This window comes from Convolutriloba macropyga, chromosome 2 (genome assembly GCF_964194025.1).
Source record: "Convolutriloba macropyga chromosome 2, txConMacr16.3, whole genome shotgun sequence".
Classification (NCBI taxonomy): domain Eukaryota; kingdom Metazoa; phylum Xenacoelomorpha; order Acoela; family Convolutidae; genus Convolutriloba; species Convolutriloba macropyga.
The window spans coordinates 60,354,320-60,373,030 of record NC_134469.1 but is presented as its reverse complement, the minus strand read 5'-3'; the positions used below and the strand labels follow the sequence as shown (position 1 = coordinate 60,373,030).

At 36.3% G+C, this 18,711-nt stretch overlaps 1 protein-coding gene across 2 annotated transcripts in view; it reads left to right on the top strand.

Annotated features, from left to right (window-relative positions):
• LOC142334565 (choline transporter-like protein 4) overlaps positions 1–17,438 on the top strand; it is a 30,577-nt gene extending 13,139 nt beyond the window's left edge. Inside the window, exons 3-14 of one of the 2 annotated variants that reach the window (XM_075382691.1) lie at positions 4,267–4,422; positions 4,702–4,972; positions 12,743–12,757; positions 13,050–13,192; positions 13,549–13,721; positions 13,995–14,035; positions 14,253–14,390; positions 14,959–15,222; positions 15,701–15,905; positions 16,008–16,148; positions 16,321–16,526; positions 16,874–17,438. In XM_075382691.1, the coding sequence (XP_075238806.1) occupies positions 4,267–4,422; positions 4,702–4,972; positions 12,743–12,757; positions 13,050–13,192; positions 13,549–13,721; positions 13,995–14,035; positions 14,253–14,390; positions 14,959–15,222; positions 15,701–15,905; positions 16,008–16,148; positions 16,321–16,526; positions 16,874–17,169 (2,049 nt within the window). In that variant the 3' untranslated portion in view covers positions 17,170–17,438. The remainder of the gene's footprint in view (positions 1–4,266; positions 4,423–4,701; positions 4,973–12,742; positions 12,758–13,049; positions 13,193–13,548; positions 13,722–13,994; positions 14,036–14,252; positions 14,391–14,958; positions 15,223–15,700; positions 15,906–16,007; positions 16,149–16,320; positions 16,527–16,873) is intronic. The other variant, XM_075382692.1, reaches the window with a different exon arrangement.
• Positions 17,439–18,711: the final 1,273 nt, after the last annotated feature.

Sequence of the window (18,711 nt, the reverse complement as noted above, 5' to 3'; positions counted from 1 at the left end):
AAGTATTTTGCTGAACAGTTTGAGGCTCGTATGCACTCTTCAAAACTTGGCAAAGTTCCTAGTGGAGAAGCCGCCTATCTAGATTATTTGCAAGCTGTTAGAAATAATTCTTCGGAGGAGCAACGAAGGCAAGCCATAGAAAAAGGGCGGGGAGAATTAGCAGAGAAGACTTTGTTTTAGGTACAAGTTAGTTCAAGGTTGAGACAAAATATCAGTTCTTTTTCTTAGAACACATAAGGGTGATGGCATTAGCGCTTGGGATGTACTGTGTAAACGCTTCAAAAGTTCCGAGAGACCTCAACTACACAAATTGATAGCCTAATTAATGAGCCTTAAAAAAGCTTCAAGGGACATTACAGTAGATTAACTTACCAGTGCAGACGATATGCAATACAACTTAACACTAGTGAAAGAAGGGATCAGTGAAAAACTGTGTCTCAATAATTCTAAAAGCGCTTCCGAATGAATATGAGGATTTCGCAACACTCGTGAAGTACAGCAAAGACGAGGAAGCTCTAGATGAGATTCAACGAGACCTGATAAACTTCGACAATGAAAATGAAAAAACAAAAACAGAGCTGATTCTTCAACAAAAGGAAATGTTTCAACTGCTAGAAAACGGGACATATCGCAAAAGACTGAAGGCTTTAGAAAACATTTCATGAACAGAAACCAAAGCTTCCCGAATGAAATGTTTCAAGTAAGGTGAGCACGGACATATAGCCAAATTTTGTAGAAAGCAACAAAAATCTGGGAAAAAGTTTGTAAGATGATCACTCAAAGTTAGCAAAATTTAATTCAACAGAATTTTGAAGAAGAGTTCTTTTCGTTCTTTCAAACTTCGGTAAGCAATCTTGCTAACGAGCTAGTTTGGACTCAAGTGCCACCAGTCATATGATTAAAAATGAAAGTATATTCATTGATATAGACAAGGAGTATTCTGGTACCATCACTATTGCAAATAGCAGTATAAGTTTAATTATTGGGAAAGGAACAGTTTTGGATTCCAATGGCTCAGAGAGAAAGAAAAGATTAAGTAATGTGTTGCTTGTTCCCACCAATACAAGGAATCTGATAATAGTGTCAAAACTTAGAGCAACAGGCAAAAAGGTTTTCTTTGGTAGGACTTTAGAAATACGAGCTAAGAACGGAACAATTTTCCCTTTTGAAGAAAGAGATAGTTTGTTTATCTGGAACAACATTAAAATTACAAAGAAACATCAGAGCAGTGCACTTTAGCAAACGAGGATCCCCTCAGTTTGTGGCATAAGCACTTGGGCCATAATAACGTTGAGGACATTTACAAACTAAAAGATCACGCAGTAGGACTAAAACTAAGCGAGTAAGATTTGACAAACTGTGAAACGTCAGTTAAACAAATCAAAGAAGCTGCCAGTACCAAAAGACTCAGGAACAAGAGCAAGTGAAGTCTTAGAAATTGTCCAGACCAACATCTTGGGACCCATCCAACCGGGAGCAGTTGATGGCCACAGGTGAGCAATAGGATTCGTGGATAGTTCTAGCAGGTATCAAAACTTTATTTTTTGAGGTTAATGGATAAGGCCATTGAACAATTCTTTGCGGATATAGTACAACCACGAACCTTAGTTTGTGATGGGGCAGGAGAAAATGTCCCAAATGACATAAAACAATTATGTTGACAAAAAACTGTTAGACTGGAATTATCGGCACCGTATACACCAAAAGAAAATGGGAAGGTTGAGAAGAATTGGGGGACAATCACCCCAATGGCTAGATGTCTTTTAGAGCAGACACGTTTAGGAAAAGAATATTGGCCGTATGCACTCAATATGGCAAGTGAGATTAAAACTTTTGTTTCCATTCTGGTATTCAGAAGACACCTTTTGAGGCAATGTAAAAGGAGAAACCTAACTTAGAATCTATCCAAGTTGTGGTTGTCCAGCTTTTGTTCATGTTGAAAAAACTTTTGAGAGACAAGATTGATAGAACTTCTCAAAAAAGAAAATTTTTGTTGTCTTCAGACAATAGTAAGACTTATCTCGTAGGTATTTCAAATGAAAAAAGGATCTTTAAGTTTAGAAAATCACGAAATGTAACTTTCAACGAAAACGAAATGTTTATTGAAGTTTAGGAAATGAGAGAGGAGATAGTCAAGAAGCATCCGTAAGATGATGATAGAGATTTAAACCCGGTAGCCTATCTTGGTGAAACTGTGAACAAAGGATTACTACCTAAGTCCGTTGAGGACGCAATTAGGGATAAAAAAAGGTACGAAGCAATGAAAGTACAAAACAACTCATTAGTGGAAAATAAAGTTTCTGAATTGGTAGAGAACAAAGCAAATAAACCCGTTGGTAGACGCTGGCACTTTTCTCTTAAGTTTGGTCTCAGCGAGGGGATAACAAAGTATAAGGAAAGAATCGTAGCTAAACGGGTTTAGCCAAGTTCCCTGTCGGGATTACAACGAAACATATTCACCAGCAACACGCCAATCAACAATTCGAGTACTGATAAGCTACGCAGAATTTAAAAACACCGAGTTGAAACAAATGGATATCAAAACAGCATACCTAAATGCTGACATCGAAGAAGCAGTCTTCATGCATCAGCCCGAAGCGTTGGGAAAATTTGACAAGCAAGGAAATCCATTAATTTTGTAAGTTGAGGAAATATTATATGGATTAAAACAGTCCGGTAGAAATTGGTACTTAACAATCAAAATTCTTCTCAGCCAATTAGACTATTCAAGATGAGATGAGTTTCTCTTCATAAAGAAAGGTAAAAATGGCAGAGGGAATAGTATAGTGTTTCCTTGGGTAGATAGGGTGATATTAAGTTTGCTGGAAGAATTTTGTGAGAACTTTATAAATAAAGTTAGTGAGCAATTCCAAATAAGCAAATACGGAGATCTTAAGTGGTTCTTAAATATAAAAACAGCGAACAGAAAACGAAATATTGCGGAGTCAAGAAGCTTATGTAGAAAAATTGGTAGATAAGTTCACAATAAGCGAATCAAAGACACTGGAAAATTAGATTCACCAGAAATACAGCAACGAGCACAGAGAAAAGCAATCGTGTGATTATAGGGCTATAGTGGGTTGTTTGAACTACTTGGCATGAACAACTAGACCAGATATTGCGCACGCAGCAAATTTATTGAGTTCTTTTGTTGAAAATCCTGGAAGGCGACATTTGAATGCCACAAAAGGGTGTTCACGTTACCTAAAAGAGAGGAAGTCAGAGAGGATGAGTTGAAAGTGAGAAACTGGAGTTGACGGGATTTTCAGACTCAGATTGGGCAGACAAAATAGACAATAGAAAAAGTGCAAAAGGTTATTGTTTTCAACTTAGCAAAAGTTAAGGTGCAATCAGTTGGGCTAGTAAGTTACAAAAGTGTGTATCTATTTCAACAGCTGAAGCTGAGCTTAACGCTGTAGTCGAGGCAAGCGAAGAAGCCGTACACTTATCAAACGTTTTACGTGCATATGGTTTACAAATCAAGCAGCCCGTAAACGTCTTTGTAGACAATCAGGCTTGTATGGCTCTTAGTAAGAATTCGATGAATCACGGAAAGACAAAGCACTTTGCATTAAAACTGCACTTCGTTCGGAATTTAGTTGAAAGTCGACTATAAGAGCTAAACTACTTGCCTACCGGCCGCATGCCGGCAGACAATTACAAAAGCATTGGGGAGGGCCAAAGTACCACTTTTTCGTGATGTCCTTCTCGGAACAAACACTTAACATAATAGGAGTATTGAAAGTATAATGTTAATTGTTTAAAGTGAGAAAAGATATACGTACCTCATCCACGAGCTGATTTGCATCATGGTTATTATGAAATGAGTGAATTGAACAAGACGCTAACACGCGCTGTTTATACCAACTTTATCCCTAACTTTTCATATTGTTATGTGTGATCTATTGACCCTTGACCGTTCGAAGAAGTAAGTTATCAGAGTAAATAGTTAGTATAGATCGGATGTCATGAGAAGTCATGGAAGTTATAAATTAAATGTGATCACCATGAATGTAAAAGTACGGTAATTTGGGGTAATAAATAGGGGCTGAATTTTGTCTTAATTGCCACTGTTGTAAACCATCATTTCTAATTTAAATATTCGATTACAAGATTTGTCTTTGCGTTCTATTTGCCGATATAGGCAATAGACGAGAGTACAACGAAAACTTGAAATGTTTTTCAACGAATTGCTGCCAAAACCGGCTCCAAACGCAATCGTATTCCCGCCAACAAATCATGTCCAATTTGCAATCTGTTTATCAGGACAGTGAAGGCAACCTGTGTGGAGTGGACAACGGGGATTGGGGAGGTCCAGACATGGCTGATAAGCCGAATCTCTTCATGTTTGACATATCCAAATGTGCCTCTTTCCCCTCTCTGACCGACACTGGCAGGGTCCAATTGTGTCCCACTGTCAAGGTAAATTGATGCTACGCCCTCAAAGGCCACAGACGGGCATGTATTTGTTCGGGCATGTATTTGTTCGGGCATGTATTTGTTGAAGTTAAACAAAATTTAGAGCTGAATTCCAATTCCGAATTTTAAAGACCGTTACCCTCATTCAGTCGATTAAGAGGCTATATTTGTTAGAAAAAACTACAAATTTAAAATTAAATTACAAGTAATTAAAGTAAAAACAACGAGGAATTTTGAACTTCCGAATCATAGGCTTGAAGTTTTATCAAATCTAACTGTTAGATATGCGTTGCGTCTTGCCCTTCGACATATTGGACATACGTGCCAGACGTGGCCACTTACGAGTCAGGAGACAAGGCATCCATTGACTACAACAAATACATATGCCAGTATGATGTGGACAGTCCCCAGGACACCTTGGATGGAAACCCTAGTTCCCTGGTGGGCAGGGATAAGTGTGCTTCTTACTATCTCGACTCATTCTCCCTTTTTGGCTACTGTGTTCCCAGCATACTAGAGGACTTCACGGAGGAGGCGCAAAACCTCGTCATAAGTCAGTATCAATACTTTAAATCAATACTAAAAAGAGAGCAAAAAATACTAAAAATTTCAAGCAAGCTGCTAAAAATTCAGAACCAGAATGAACTGAGGTTAACTGACCATTCACCTCGTCTGTCATTTTGGAAAATTTCCGCGGCATAAAACAGGTCTATAGCGCACTTTTCTAAGATATTTGTGGGTTGTCCACGCCATTTACCAAGAAAATTATTATTAAAAACAAACCGAACGCACAACTTCATTGAATCAGATTGGATTTTCATTTGAAGCAAAAATAAACCACACGGCCCATAGACAGACTGGCATCAGAGGTATATTAATATTCTCACAATAGAAAGGACGCACGCCTTCAACACTACTAGCTAGACGTCGAAAGCCATAAAAGTTGCCACACCAATTCACTCAATTTTTTTTCAAAACAAATTATTTCAATGGAACCCGAAAAAAAAACGAAATTGACTCTTTACCGCTCACAAAGTACCACAAAAAATCCGTAAAGAAAATAAGATCCAAATGACAAAAAATTGATCACATGTACGCAAAAGCTGCCGGAAAGATACCTTCCAGAGCTTCAAGTTCACTAGATTACAAAATCCGTATAATATAGTCAACAAATAACGAATAACATTGCATAACTCCTCAATGTCTCTAAAAATCAACATGACGGCTATTAGAGCCTTCACAGACCTAGTCGCTACTTTTCACTACTGAAACTTATTAAAAATAGAATAACCAACTAAGGTCGGGAGAATTGCTCTAAAATAACTGGCGAGCAGTTGGCGTCGACAATAGCTAGCTGCGTGGCTCAGGGAGGCCAACTTGAGCTCATTTGAGGGAAGGGGTGAGCACGGGTGGCTTTAAGGGGAGCGGTTGAAACGATTAAGAGGAAGGGGTAGGAGAACGCAATGCCCTCAAGGCTTTACCTGTTTCTTCCAAAAAGGTCAAACGGCAAAAAAATCAAAACCGGCAGACAAAAAAACCGCCAAATGAAAATTCGCACCTAAAAAAGCCGGTAGAATACGGGAAACAACTTCAAAAGCCGTGAAATATAATCTTTAAATCAGAAATAACGAAGACAAGGAGCCGATGTTGTACCTAAACTGGGAATAACAAGGCAAAAATTAAAAAATTAAATACAAAGCTATACTGTTTTTAAAAAATGCAAAATAAAATTTTTAGTAAAAGGGTGTAGGTAAGGTAAATGGGGAGCATGTAGGCGGAGAGAGGGTAGATTTGGTCTATTTTGACGAGGAGGAGGGGAGTAGATTGGAGAGGGGTAGGTATGTGGCGGGAGTAGGTAGGTGGATGAGGTTTGTCTGTAGTAATTTGGATAGGAAGCAGGGACTGTTATGAAAATAAAATTTCTCAAACTGACCTTTAACCCTTGATTATCACTGCTAGTTCCTAATTACTATGTTATAGTCAATAAGCAACTATTAAAGTTCAATGTTCGAAAACAAAGTCTACGTTCTGAAACAGAAGTCAAAGTAAGAAAACAAACGTCAAAGTTTAAGTCATGAACAAATTTACATCAGCGTAAAATACCGGTAGATTACCAATACTCATCTTTAAGTCGTTAAGAGGTCGCAGCACTAATGTAATTGCTAAACTTCGTGTGAGAGAAAAAAAATCATCAAGTGTCTGACTTCTATGTAGAAACCACCAACAACCATCGGAAGACTTGCTTTTTTTTACATTTTTTGACTGAATCTTAACTTATAAGTGAAGTCACTTGATAGAAGAAACTATTTTCTCACAAATATTTGTTTGCAGTAATGCTCTTAAGATCAATTCAAATAATTTTGTGTGAACGAATTTTTAAAGTGTTATTCAAAATCTGTAATTTTCGGTTTCATATTTTTTTTCATTTTTACGATCAACTCTTTTACTGACCACCGATTTAAACGATTTAAAAAATTTTAGCAAAATCTCTCATAAAATCTTAGCAAAACACGACAGCCCTTATAAACAGTTGCAAGTTTCCTATCTATTTTTATCTTAAGGCCAAAGCAATGTGCATTGGGAACCATTAACCAAAAATTCAGCAGTAAGTAGAAAATAAACTGGTTTAAAAGATGCAGTCTGCAGGAACAATAAGGAATTTCCACTTAAGCGGAGCTGCCGTCAAGAAAATCTACCCTCTTTTTTCAAATCTGCCAGCCTTTTTGAAATTTCAAAAACCGTCTTACAGGATTAATCTACTCTGCAAATATTTTCAAATTAAACCACCCATATATACCAGCCATGTATGTATACTTTGATAATTCTAAATTACAGAACAAAAGAAAAGCCGAGCAAACGTACAGCACCGTCCATTGTCGCATGAGGTCGAACAAGGCGGCTCGTTAATGTGCGTTCGCACATGATGTTCCGACCCGAGCTCATCTACATTTTTGACTAAAATGTCAACCAAATCAAGAGATAACAAAAATAGATGTTTGAGTTTAAAACAATCGTTACACATTCTATCTACTAATTGAATTACTAATGCCATGCTTCATTACAGCACCAACGTGACCTGACATTGAAGAGACTAGAAAAAAAATAGCACCAACAAAATTTTGGCGGCAAAAAATGAATATCTAAATTTAAAAGCACCTGGTAACAACGTCAAAATGCAGTCAGATAAAACCTTAACTACACAAGTTTACCTTTTACTAACTATACAGCAGATGAAAAGTTTTCTTAACGAGACTAGGTAACAAGCCGACAAAAAGAACGAACAGTGAGGCGAAACTTAAAAATTAATCAACATTTTTTGCACCAAGAAAATTCAAAAATCTTAAAAAACATTGGTTTTTAATAAAAAAATCCTTGATAAATTACTAAAAAGTCATTACAAAACCAAAAGCACCCGTCTGTGGTCAGACTATGCCATAGAAACAAACTAAAGAGAAACTCAAAAAATTACAAACGATTTGCGAAAACACAAACCTTTGCTACCATTAAAATCAATAGCTATCATCTGAATATGTATTTTTAATTCAGTTGTTATTTCTGCTATTTCAGTTGAAGGATTTATACTGAAAGATTAAATAAGTTTACTTGGGCCACATTTAAAAACCATTGGGATCTGTTATTACGCGATTGTTCTGAAGGAAGAGAAAAAGAAACGCAAAAAATGGCCATTCAATAAACGTTCAGAAAAACGAAACAACAGTGGCACATAATATCAATATATATGTTATTTCTTGAAATACACGAAATTCGATGGGACATCTGATTGATGAATAGAAGTTAAATTTGACGAAAGGAACCTATTCGCTATATACTGAATGTTTCGAGCAACATCATTCATTCAGTCCTCAATTACAAGCCTATGAGATCTGTGAGCAATTTACGGCTACCTAAAGAACAAAAACAGCGAATTCAGGAAAAAAAATTGAGCGACAAAAGGGTCGAAGGCATTAAAAAAATGAACTTTTCACTAAACACTCTTCAATTTTAAATTAATTTTTCAGGAGCAATGGGAAAACCTTTTTTATCAATATAATTTCAAAAAATCAACAAATATAAACAAATACATTAGACGCACGAAAATTGCGGGAAAACACGTATTATCAACGCCATTAAATTCATTAGCCTTCAACGGAAGCCAGTATATACAATAAATGATGCCTCGAGGGGACAATAAGTTTTTTTGCCAATCGTATTTCATCAATAAGACCTTACAACAAGTTAATGACTATGAAAACAACAACAGAGAGAGGCAAAAACCACAAATTCAGTAGAAAAGTGCCTGAAGAAAATGTCGAAGCAACTCAAATCATAAGCTCTTCCCTGAAAACTTTATTTATGATCCGTTGAACTTCTTCCCTAAACCAATAGGGACTCTCAGCAGTAAGATGATGTGATAAGATTTCAAAAGGATCGAAAAACAAAATAAAGTACCCAAAAAAAATATGAATTCTCGTGGCATTGATGTTTTAAAACTAATAGGTAGAAGATAAAACCGCTAACCAGATTAATTTTGGCTATAGTAGAACGGAAATGGATTCTGTTAGAACCAACAATGACCAAGAGTATTCACGAAAAAAAATTAGGAATGGTTGAATTTCAAAAAAGTTTCGAAAAATTATTTTTAAACCCTTAACAGCCAGTAAACTCAATCTTTCATCGGAGCTCAATGACGATGCTCAGATATAACCCATAGGGAGGAAAATGATGTCTGTCATGCATAGATAGTTAAAAAGACATCACAATAAGTCTTATGACAGAAAACAATAACAAAAACAGCAAAAACTAAAATTCAGTAGAAAAATGCGAGAAGAAAGTGTCGAAGACAATTAAACCATTAGCTATTCTCTGAAAACTTTCTCTGTGATCCACTGAACGTCCTCTCTAAGCCAATTGGATTACAATAATCTTTGGATAATGTGATAAAGAGTTCAAAAGTGACCAATAATTCAAAAAATCCAAAAAAAAAATTTAAAAAAATTGAAATCTTTGTCATTAAAGTCATATAACCAATAGCTAGAAGATAAAACAGCTAAACAGAATATTTTTAGTCGCAGTAAAAAGCAAGTGGGTCCAGACAATACTGAAACTCACTAACAGTTCAAGAAAAATTTAGGAATTGTTATTGTTCAAATAAAATTTTCGAAAAATGATTTTTATTTTAACAGACATTAAATTCAATAGCTTTCAACGGAAGTCAATAAAAACGCTCAAAGATGCCCCGGTGGCAGTACATTTATGTTTGTCATGCATAGGTATTCATTATGAGATCACAGTAAGTATAATGACTATTAAAACAACAAAAAAAAACAGGAGAAAACCAAAAAATCAGTAGAAAAGTGCAAGAAGAACGTGTCGAAGCCATTTAAACCATAAATTTTTGTTTAAAATTTTTATTGGTCATCCACAGAACATCGTTTTTAAGCTAATGGGAACTGTCAATATTTGGATAATGTGATAAGATTTCAAAAGTAACCAATAATACGTAAAAATCCAAAAAAAAATTTAAAAAATTGAAATTTTTTGTCATTGAAGTCATATAACCAATAGATAGAAGATAAAACCGTTAACCAGTTTAATTTTGGTTGCAGTAGGAAGGAAGAGGGTGCTCTCACCCCTGGACTGACTTACAATTCACTATAATAAGATTATGATTCTTTAATATTCAAAAAAAAATTCGAAAAATTATTTTTTAAGTCTTAACAGCCATTAGCCGCCCCCTCAATGAAATAGACATGTTCACTTAATGCTCATTATGGAACATATTGCACTGTTAGTCAATGAATCCCTACCATAGGACTCCAAAAAAAATAGTAAAACTTCAAAAAGAAATTCAAAATTTCATTCAAAATTACGAAAACTCAGAATCGAAGCCAAAAAAAAACATGAGCAATTCCTTGAAAACGACGTTTTTTGTTCATTGCGCTTCATTCGACTATAAAGGAGTTTTGTCATTAATAGAACGTCGATATAAAATGTGACTTGTCTCTAGGTGACTTAAAAAAGCAAAAAAGAGAAAAGTTTTATTAAAAAAAGGGCTCTCAATTAGAGTTCGATTTTTTTTTGATAGTGAACTTCCCTATGAGACCAGAACTAGTCTTTCTATCGCCTTGCATTCAACTTTTACGAACTCAAAATTTATTCTTTTTATAGAAATTTGAATTAATGTTTTCGTAAAAAAGATCTTAGTTTGAAGAAAATTGTACTAAAAGTGAACAATCATGCTAAAGATCCCATTGTTCACACAAAACTTCAATCCTCGATAACTCCTCGAAAAAAACGAAATTCAAAAAAATCTTTTTACTTTTGAATTCTACGCTGGACCAGCTTTTTAATGATACCACTCACATTTCTCTACGACGAATATATCGATCGGCCAAAATTCACTGAACAAAAAAAAAAAACCCATTTGAGTATATAGTTCCTTCCCCCACAAGTGGGGTCGGAACAATTAACAACGTAAATGAATGTGCGATGTAAATGAATAGTAAATGAACCGCAGTGCAGAAAATACATTACACAATTAAATATTCCGATCCAAGTAATTATCTTCGGGTGTTTTCATTGAAAAAAAAGTCAAAAAAATTTAACAGCGACATCAACTGAACTCAATGCTATATCAAATTTTCGTATAGCATCAATCACTTGTATCAACTATTTGCTGTACTTACATATCAGAGAGATTTTAGCTGTTTTACAGCTGAAGTGGATGATGCTCAGCATTGAGATAAGAGTAAAACTAGTTACAATGATATTCGTGCAAAATTTTCAAGACCAGTGTTCACACATTAGCGACATTTAAGTCCTCGCAATTTATTGGAAGTGATTTAAATTTAAATGCGGACGTGTGTCTTGTTGCGAATAACAAAATTGGCTGTTTCTTGTCGATTTGAGGTTTTAATTAATAGTTTGCGGCAAAATCATAACTTCCAGTCTCTGACTACAAACTGGCAGTGCAAAAACTAACAAAAAGTATTGGTAGTGCAATTCATCAGCAAACCGAGTAAGATTTTAAAAACTTTCCAGAGAACAAACGTTAGCGATGCAAAAAGAAACTTATGAAAAAGAAGAACAAACCCAAAAACGGACCTCTTCGACAAAAAATGGATTAAATTGAGGTAGCTAAATGAAAGATGCAAATCGTTTCTTACTCTTACTTTCCTTAAATCAGTTAAAAACTCTATGTGAGTGTTACAACAATCACGATGTCCTCAATTGGCTGTGTAAAAATATAAGAAATGCGCACCACTATTTGAAATAGGGACTAACTGCTGAGAAATGCAAAAGGCTGCAGAAGTTATAATATTAATAAAAATTAAGGGAATGGTAACACAATTACACAGTTAAGCATACTTAGTTGCACCACAAACCAAATGATGTAATTTTTCAATGCAGTTGTTCCTTTGAAAATAAAATACTGAGACGGAAAGAATTAAATGGTTTGTATACTCCATTCGCTTTCTATACTTAATCCTCCGTTATAAATAGAACACTAGGACACGTAACGCAAGTAGAGAACCAAGGCCGTTTGATACAGTTAAACGTATCCCCGTTTCATTTAACGACAGCTTGAAGTAATTTGGTCAAATTACGCATTTTATTTCGACATAAGTGGTTGATTAAAATTAAAGCAGATTTTCTGGTCGCATAAATGACGTCACAGCTGCGCAATTTTGCACATAACGTGATAAAAAATTGTGTGCAATCAACGAAAAAACTAGCGACAGGTACAAGCCACAGATCATGGATTCACTCAGTCGAAACAATTTGGTACAGGTCGAATGAAGTTTGACTCTTTGTATCACAGTGACAAACACTTGAATAACAGCCAGAAAACTAATCAAAGGACTCTTAATACAGAAAGACCCATTTTTGAAACTTATTTTTTTGAAAAGCAGCTTTGCTCTTGTGTACGCATTTAAAAATATGCCGCGCATGGAAACGGTTCTCAAACAGGTCACAAAGAAAACAGGTCACCATTTTTTTTTATTTCTTTGTTGAAGTATACCATTATCCTTGAGTCAGCCAAAAACTGCCAAAGTGTGCGAAGAGCTACGTTTCAGACTTGAACAAATCGTTGGTTTATTAACAGTCTAAACTGTAACTCTTTGGCACACTTAGGCGCAATCAAGGATTATGGTACATTTCAAAAAAGTCTACCATTATCTTTGTGACCGTTTGATACCGTTTCTATGCACGGCTTATACCTACGCAAGAACAAACGAGTTTTTCAAAAAATGAATCGGTCTTTCTGTATTAGAGTCTGTAAAGTCATCGAAATTAATTGAAAAACGGAAATGTACTTTAGCGGACAAGTTCTCAGGTTACAACATTAAATCTTGTCCAATCACAGCTTTTCTCGTTTGAATGTCCGCACCATGAATTCAACAAATGCCAGTGGAATTATTGCAAAGTTCATTTGGGCGAAAACGCTACTCTTCGTAAACTTGGAGCTCATTCTTATTGCTGTGTTTTTGGGTACAGTGCTTTGCTTTTTGAGTTTTACCTCAAATTCCATTGTTGTCTTGTTCATTTGTTGTAACAATGGGCTGTAATGGCTTATGACAAAGTGAGAGATAGTTCTCTTAAACAAGATCTGTTGATTGTTGTAATAGATGCAAATGGGGACCTTGTGATTGACGGGAACAGTGTGAAGAGTGATCAGAATGACAGCATTACCCTGGATTCCCTCACGGATGGAGCAGAAGTGCTCAGCTCTCTAATGGGCGCCACAGAGAAAGCCTCTTCTTTCTTCCAAGTAATTTCTGCCTCTCGCTCTCATTTTATTAACTCAATTTCGACTTGGTTCAAAATACCACGCTAAGACCGGGATGGCATCATCAACTTTTGTCGGCAACATGTACTAAATCATGTGTTGTTCCCTTTAGTACTATTATGCAAATATCACGCAGAAAAATTAACATCCTTGGCCTTCATGATTCGTGATACGGTATATATGATTCTTCAAAACGTCATCGCTGGTTCTCACAGGCATGCGACCTCATCTTATTGATAATGGGCATTGAAAAATACGCAAGTAATGATCAAACACTTTCAATGGAAGCACGTATTTAAATTATAAATAATCCAATTGAGGGATTTACAAATGCACAGGATATATACAACTATGGCTGGATCATCGCTGTGTTCCTCGGAATTGCATTAGTGGCAACTCTCCTGTGCTTGTTCCTCCTTCAGTTCTTTGTTAACATATTTGTGTGGACTCTGTTGCTGTCAGTTCTTGCTGCTTCGGGACTTCTCTCTGCTTTCTTCTGGTATGAGTACAAGTAAGTACTTCAATCTCCATTCCTCACAAAATACCTTAAGCTGATGTAAAAAGTCCAGCTTGTAAAGCTAAATCGGCCTGTGACGAATCTCTGTTTTGCCGAATTCCACTCTTGTCACCATAATATGTCGTCAACCGAGCTTAACCTATAATAAGACATGAGCTTTCATTGATTAATTTAATCCTTCTGACGCAGAGAGCAAAAATGAACGACGTGCTTCATCAAAACAGTGATTTTCACTTGTAACAGTTGAAAAGGTTTGAATTATTTCAGAACACGAAAAGACGAGGCCGAGGCAAGTGGAGCACAGCCAGGTACAGTCACACTCAAAGTTCGCCATTTTTAGAAATTTATAGTTCTAGAACATGGCAACTCATCGAAAATTGCAAAAAGTCAGATAAAATACATACTTCATAAATTTCGCAGGAATTAACATCAGCCGAACTTCTCTATTTTTGTATAAACTTGGAGGATGAGTTATTTACAAAAGCACAACTACCCGCAATGGCTCAATTGATCACTGTTTTTCAGAGCAGTTCAAGCTGACAACAAATTTTGCCTACTACACGGATCTGTACACGACTTATCTGATCTTGGCAATCATTGCAACAGTCCTCTTTGCCATTCTCCTCTTCACTGTTCTATTCCTATTCAACAGAGTCAGACTAGGTCAGGGAGTCTTTTTCTCACTTTTTCGTCCTTTACCAGAGTCCGGTTGATCCACTTAAGTATCTTCAACTTATTGGGTATTCAACCAAAAAGGCATTGTGTAGTACTTCGGTTTCCTGCTGATGTAATTCTCGAATTTACTATTTCTCAACAATCTAAATTATGATTAATTTCAATATTAATTTAAAATTTCCCATGACTACAAGGAACGTACAAGGACTTTTCAAAAACAAGTCACACAAAATTTTCAATAGAAATATTGAAATATAGTTTTTAATGTTGAAAACTAAGCAAAATAAACAAAACTAACTGTCTAGCTGATTTGAGGAATAAGGAACTAACAAAGACCATATGAATAGTTTTGATAGATTACTAACTTCAGCGGGAGCTTTCTTCGCATGTCAACAGCTCAGTTTTTTTAAAAGGAAAACTTCAAAGCAAAATGTAAGCAATAAATTTAAAAGTGTCAACAGCTCAGTTTTTTTAAAAGGAAAACTTCAAAGCAAAATGTAAGCAATAAATTTAAAAGTGTATAGTAATCACTGAGAAAACTAATTGGGCATTTCAGCCATCCAGCTGATCATCGAAGGGAGCAAATGTGTGTTGGATAACTTGAGCACAGTGATTCTACCAGGAGTGACCTGGATCCTAATCCTGGGAGTACTGTCATACGCAGTGGCCACTTCAGTCTACATAGCCGCATACGGAGTCCAGGTGCAGAACCAGACTACCACCGATGACTGTGCAGATAATGATACCAGGACTGACTGTGTAAAAAACACTTTTGTCAACTGCTATGTCAACGTCACGGACGCAGGAGCAGTGGCCTCAGGTATTGTCATAAAAAACGCGTGTTACAAAAACGGCCGCGTGTTACAAAAACGGCCGCGGTCGCACTACAATGTACAATTAATCATTGGCGCATAACTATTATCCAGACGTGTTGATTTTAGTGTGGCTAGTCTCCTTTTTATTGAAAAAAATGTTGACAAATGAGAGCATCGTTTACTGTTTTACAGTATCCTCCAAGGGCTATCTACTGACGCACAGTTCACAGACGAGCATAGATGAGCGCACGAGTTGAATTATATTGTAATTTTAGTTAATGGCAGTTTTTGTGAAGTTTTATCATTAAATTTTGCCATTATTTTCGCAATTTCTGGGGAACTACTTAAAGGACATTCTAGTTCTTTTGAGCTATATATCAGCATGCTGTGAATCACAAATTATCCAATATTTATAACCTTAGAAAGGAATAACAAAAATAATAATTTTCATTTTCTCTGAAATGCCATTTGATCTTTGTTTAGGCAGCAACTGCTTCCTAATGAAGTACATCAACCAAGAGTACATCAAAGTGATGCAGCTATACAATATATTGGGTGGTCTGTGGCTCATTTTCTTTGTGCTCGGCGCAATCCAAGTCATACAGGCTGGGGTATACGCTGACTGGTACTGGGCCCAAGGAGATACTCGTCTTTTACCCACCACACGCTCAGTATACAGACTATTCAGGTAAAAAATTCTCACTATTAAAACCAATATAAGCAGATCCTTTTATAAGGTGCACTTTTGAAGACCAAAACAGGTAGCATTGACAATGGCATCCGTGTTCAGGTACCACACTGGGTCCGTAGCCTTTGGCTCCTTCCTCATCGCCACTCTGACTCTGCTGAGGATGTTCTTGGAGTACATTGATGAGAAACTCAAGTCAATGGACAAAAGTGACGTCGCAAAGTTCATGCTTAAGTGTATGAAGTTAGTACAAATCAGCAATACTTCACTGCTGCTCAATAAACGCAAATTCGGAATCAAATTTTTGATGAAGTTTAAAAACAAAGCAATTTGCACTAGGTTGAAATTTTTACCATGAGTCCTACTTTGGTCCAATAAATTTTGAGAATTGCAACATTGTTTTATTGGGTTCCAGGTGTTTCATGTACTGTCTGGAGAAGGCAGTAAAGGTGATAAACAAGAATGCGTACATAGTGATAGCGTGCTATGGCAAGAACTACTGCTCCTCAGCAGCTGAGGCTCTTCGCATCCTAGTGACCAATTGTGTGAGAGTGGTGGTACTCAACACCATCACAGAGGCACTCCTTTTCATATGCCAGCTGGGCATTGTCATAGGAATGGGTAGCCACACGCATTTACACACCAACAGGATTAAGCTATAATTCTTTTGAAAAACTAACAAATTTGGAATTCAGTTGCATAAGATTTCGTAGGATTGGAAGAGAAGGCCTGCCTATAGGTCGGTCAGCAATGTTTGCCCTCTCAGTTATGTGTCACATATGAATTGAATCGAGCAAACGACCTGAAAAATCAATATAAAGAAAGTAAAAAAATAAAGTCCACAACAATAAAATTTGAAACACTGTACAACAATTAGAGTTTCGAATGGAGCTATGAGAAAGGTTGCTTTTGCACAGTAAGCTCCTCGAATCCATGTCCAATATTTATCAGATGTTTTAATTGTTTAGGCTTCCTGAGCTACTTTGCTATTACAAAAGAGTGGCTCAAGGACTACTACGAGGCACCAGAGCTCACCTATTTCTTTGCACCAATCATAGTGGTGGTGCTGGGCACCTGGGTCATCTGCAAGCTTTTCTTCGACGTCTATGACATGGCCATCGACACTCTATTCATCTGTGTGCTAGAAGACTTAGAGCACAACAACGGAAGCGTGGAAAAGCCATACCACATGAGCACCAATATACAAAAACTACTGGTCAAAGGAGACGCACATAACATTGGAGACAGTGAAACTAAAATGTAGAGACTACACCGATATTGTAGCTTTCCACCTTTCGGCTACCATTAATTCAAGGAAAACTGGCGAGCGGGTCAATATATCTCAAGTTCTTATCAAATATTGCTCATCATCTATCATCTTAAAATTCTCAATTATCAAAGCTAAAATTCCATAACAATAGAGAAACTCAATAAACCTCGATATATAGGCTAGTTTATATTTTACCCTCAATTCGCATCTGGCTTTGACAGCTTCCTTATGCAAAATTTAACAATCAAGTATTGAATAACTGATTTTCTTCGCCGTTCGATGGACAAAGCCACATTTTTCCTTAAACACGCTTTGGCTTAAAATAGAACATAGATATCAAAATAGTTTTACTCGCAAGTGGAACAAATTTTGGTGAGATAATTACGTAGCTCACTTTAGTAAATTGGGCCAATTGTTCAAATTCTCTCAACTGCACGCGACGTGCTCACAATATGAGAAGAAAAATGAAGTTGCATTGGACGTACTCAATTGAATCCAGCAGGCAAATCGCCGCGAAATAGCCGCCGTTGCCCCGCTTTACTCCGATCGGGATTGAAGCAGAAAAATGAAGAGATAGAAACAGAAGTTTTCTAAGTGTCAACAAGTGTTCTAATTTGGTGTGCAAAAACTAATTCAGTTAGATTCAAAAAAACGTAGTTAATTCAGCTATTTAACTGAAAGTTATTAACCTTAATACTGATACCAGTCAGCAAGCCCTCTAATGAAGTTTGATAAATTAATGCACTAAGACTTCATGGCTGGGATTCATCGATTTATCCCCTTTATTTTGATTTTGCTCGTTTGACCTTGACCGTATACACTAAATTGGGTAATTCAATTAGTGAAAGAATTTAAAATCCATTTGTTGAAACAGTGAGTGAAGTCAGTTAGAAGTGAAACGTGACAGTTGTAACTTATTTAAAATGAAAAACTTGTTAAAAAGGTAAACCAAAATAAAAAAAAACAAACAGGGCAAATCCTGCCCTACAATTCAAAAAATTTTAATTGACTGAACCAAAAAGTAGACCTAAAATGGACAATGAATGGACTGGGGAGATGAAGGGAAATTTTTTTTAAAATGAAAAACAGCAAAATTCAAAGTCAAATTGCCGCATGTAAAAAAAACCTTTTTCTACTTTGAGAGTGAAAATTAGAGCAGAAAACTTCACGCCACAAGACAACTCGCCTTTTTGCTCCACTTCTTCTCCGGCACGACCAAAATCATCGCTTCAATCTTGACTTGAGTGAACGGATCTCAAAAGAATTATAGCCGGAAGAATTCTGGAAACGACTAGAAGTAAAAAAATAAATGACCATTCTTGCAGACCTGACTCTTGTATAACTGTTTTAAGCATTTTGAAACAATAACAGGAAAAATAACATGAGAAAAGTAACTAAAAATTAAAGCAAATTCTATGATTGGGAAAACCCTTTAGAAAAAAGGCCTTAAAATGGGAAACAGTGAAAACCAAAGTCTCGCGCTCGACAAAGCCATTCACTTTTTCTCGAAATAGAAAAACTGATGAGATAAGATAT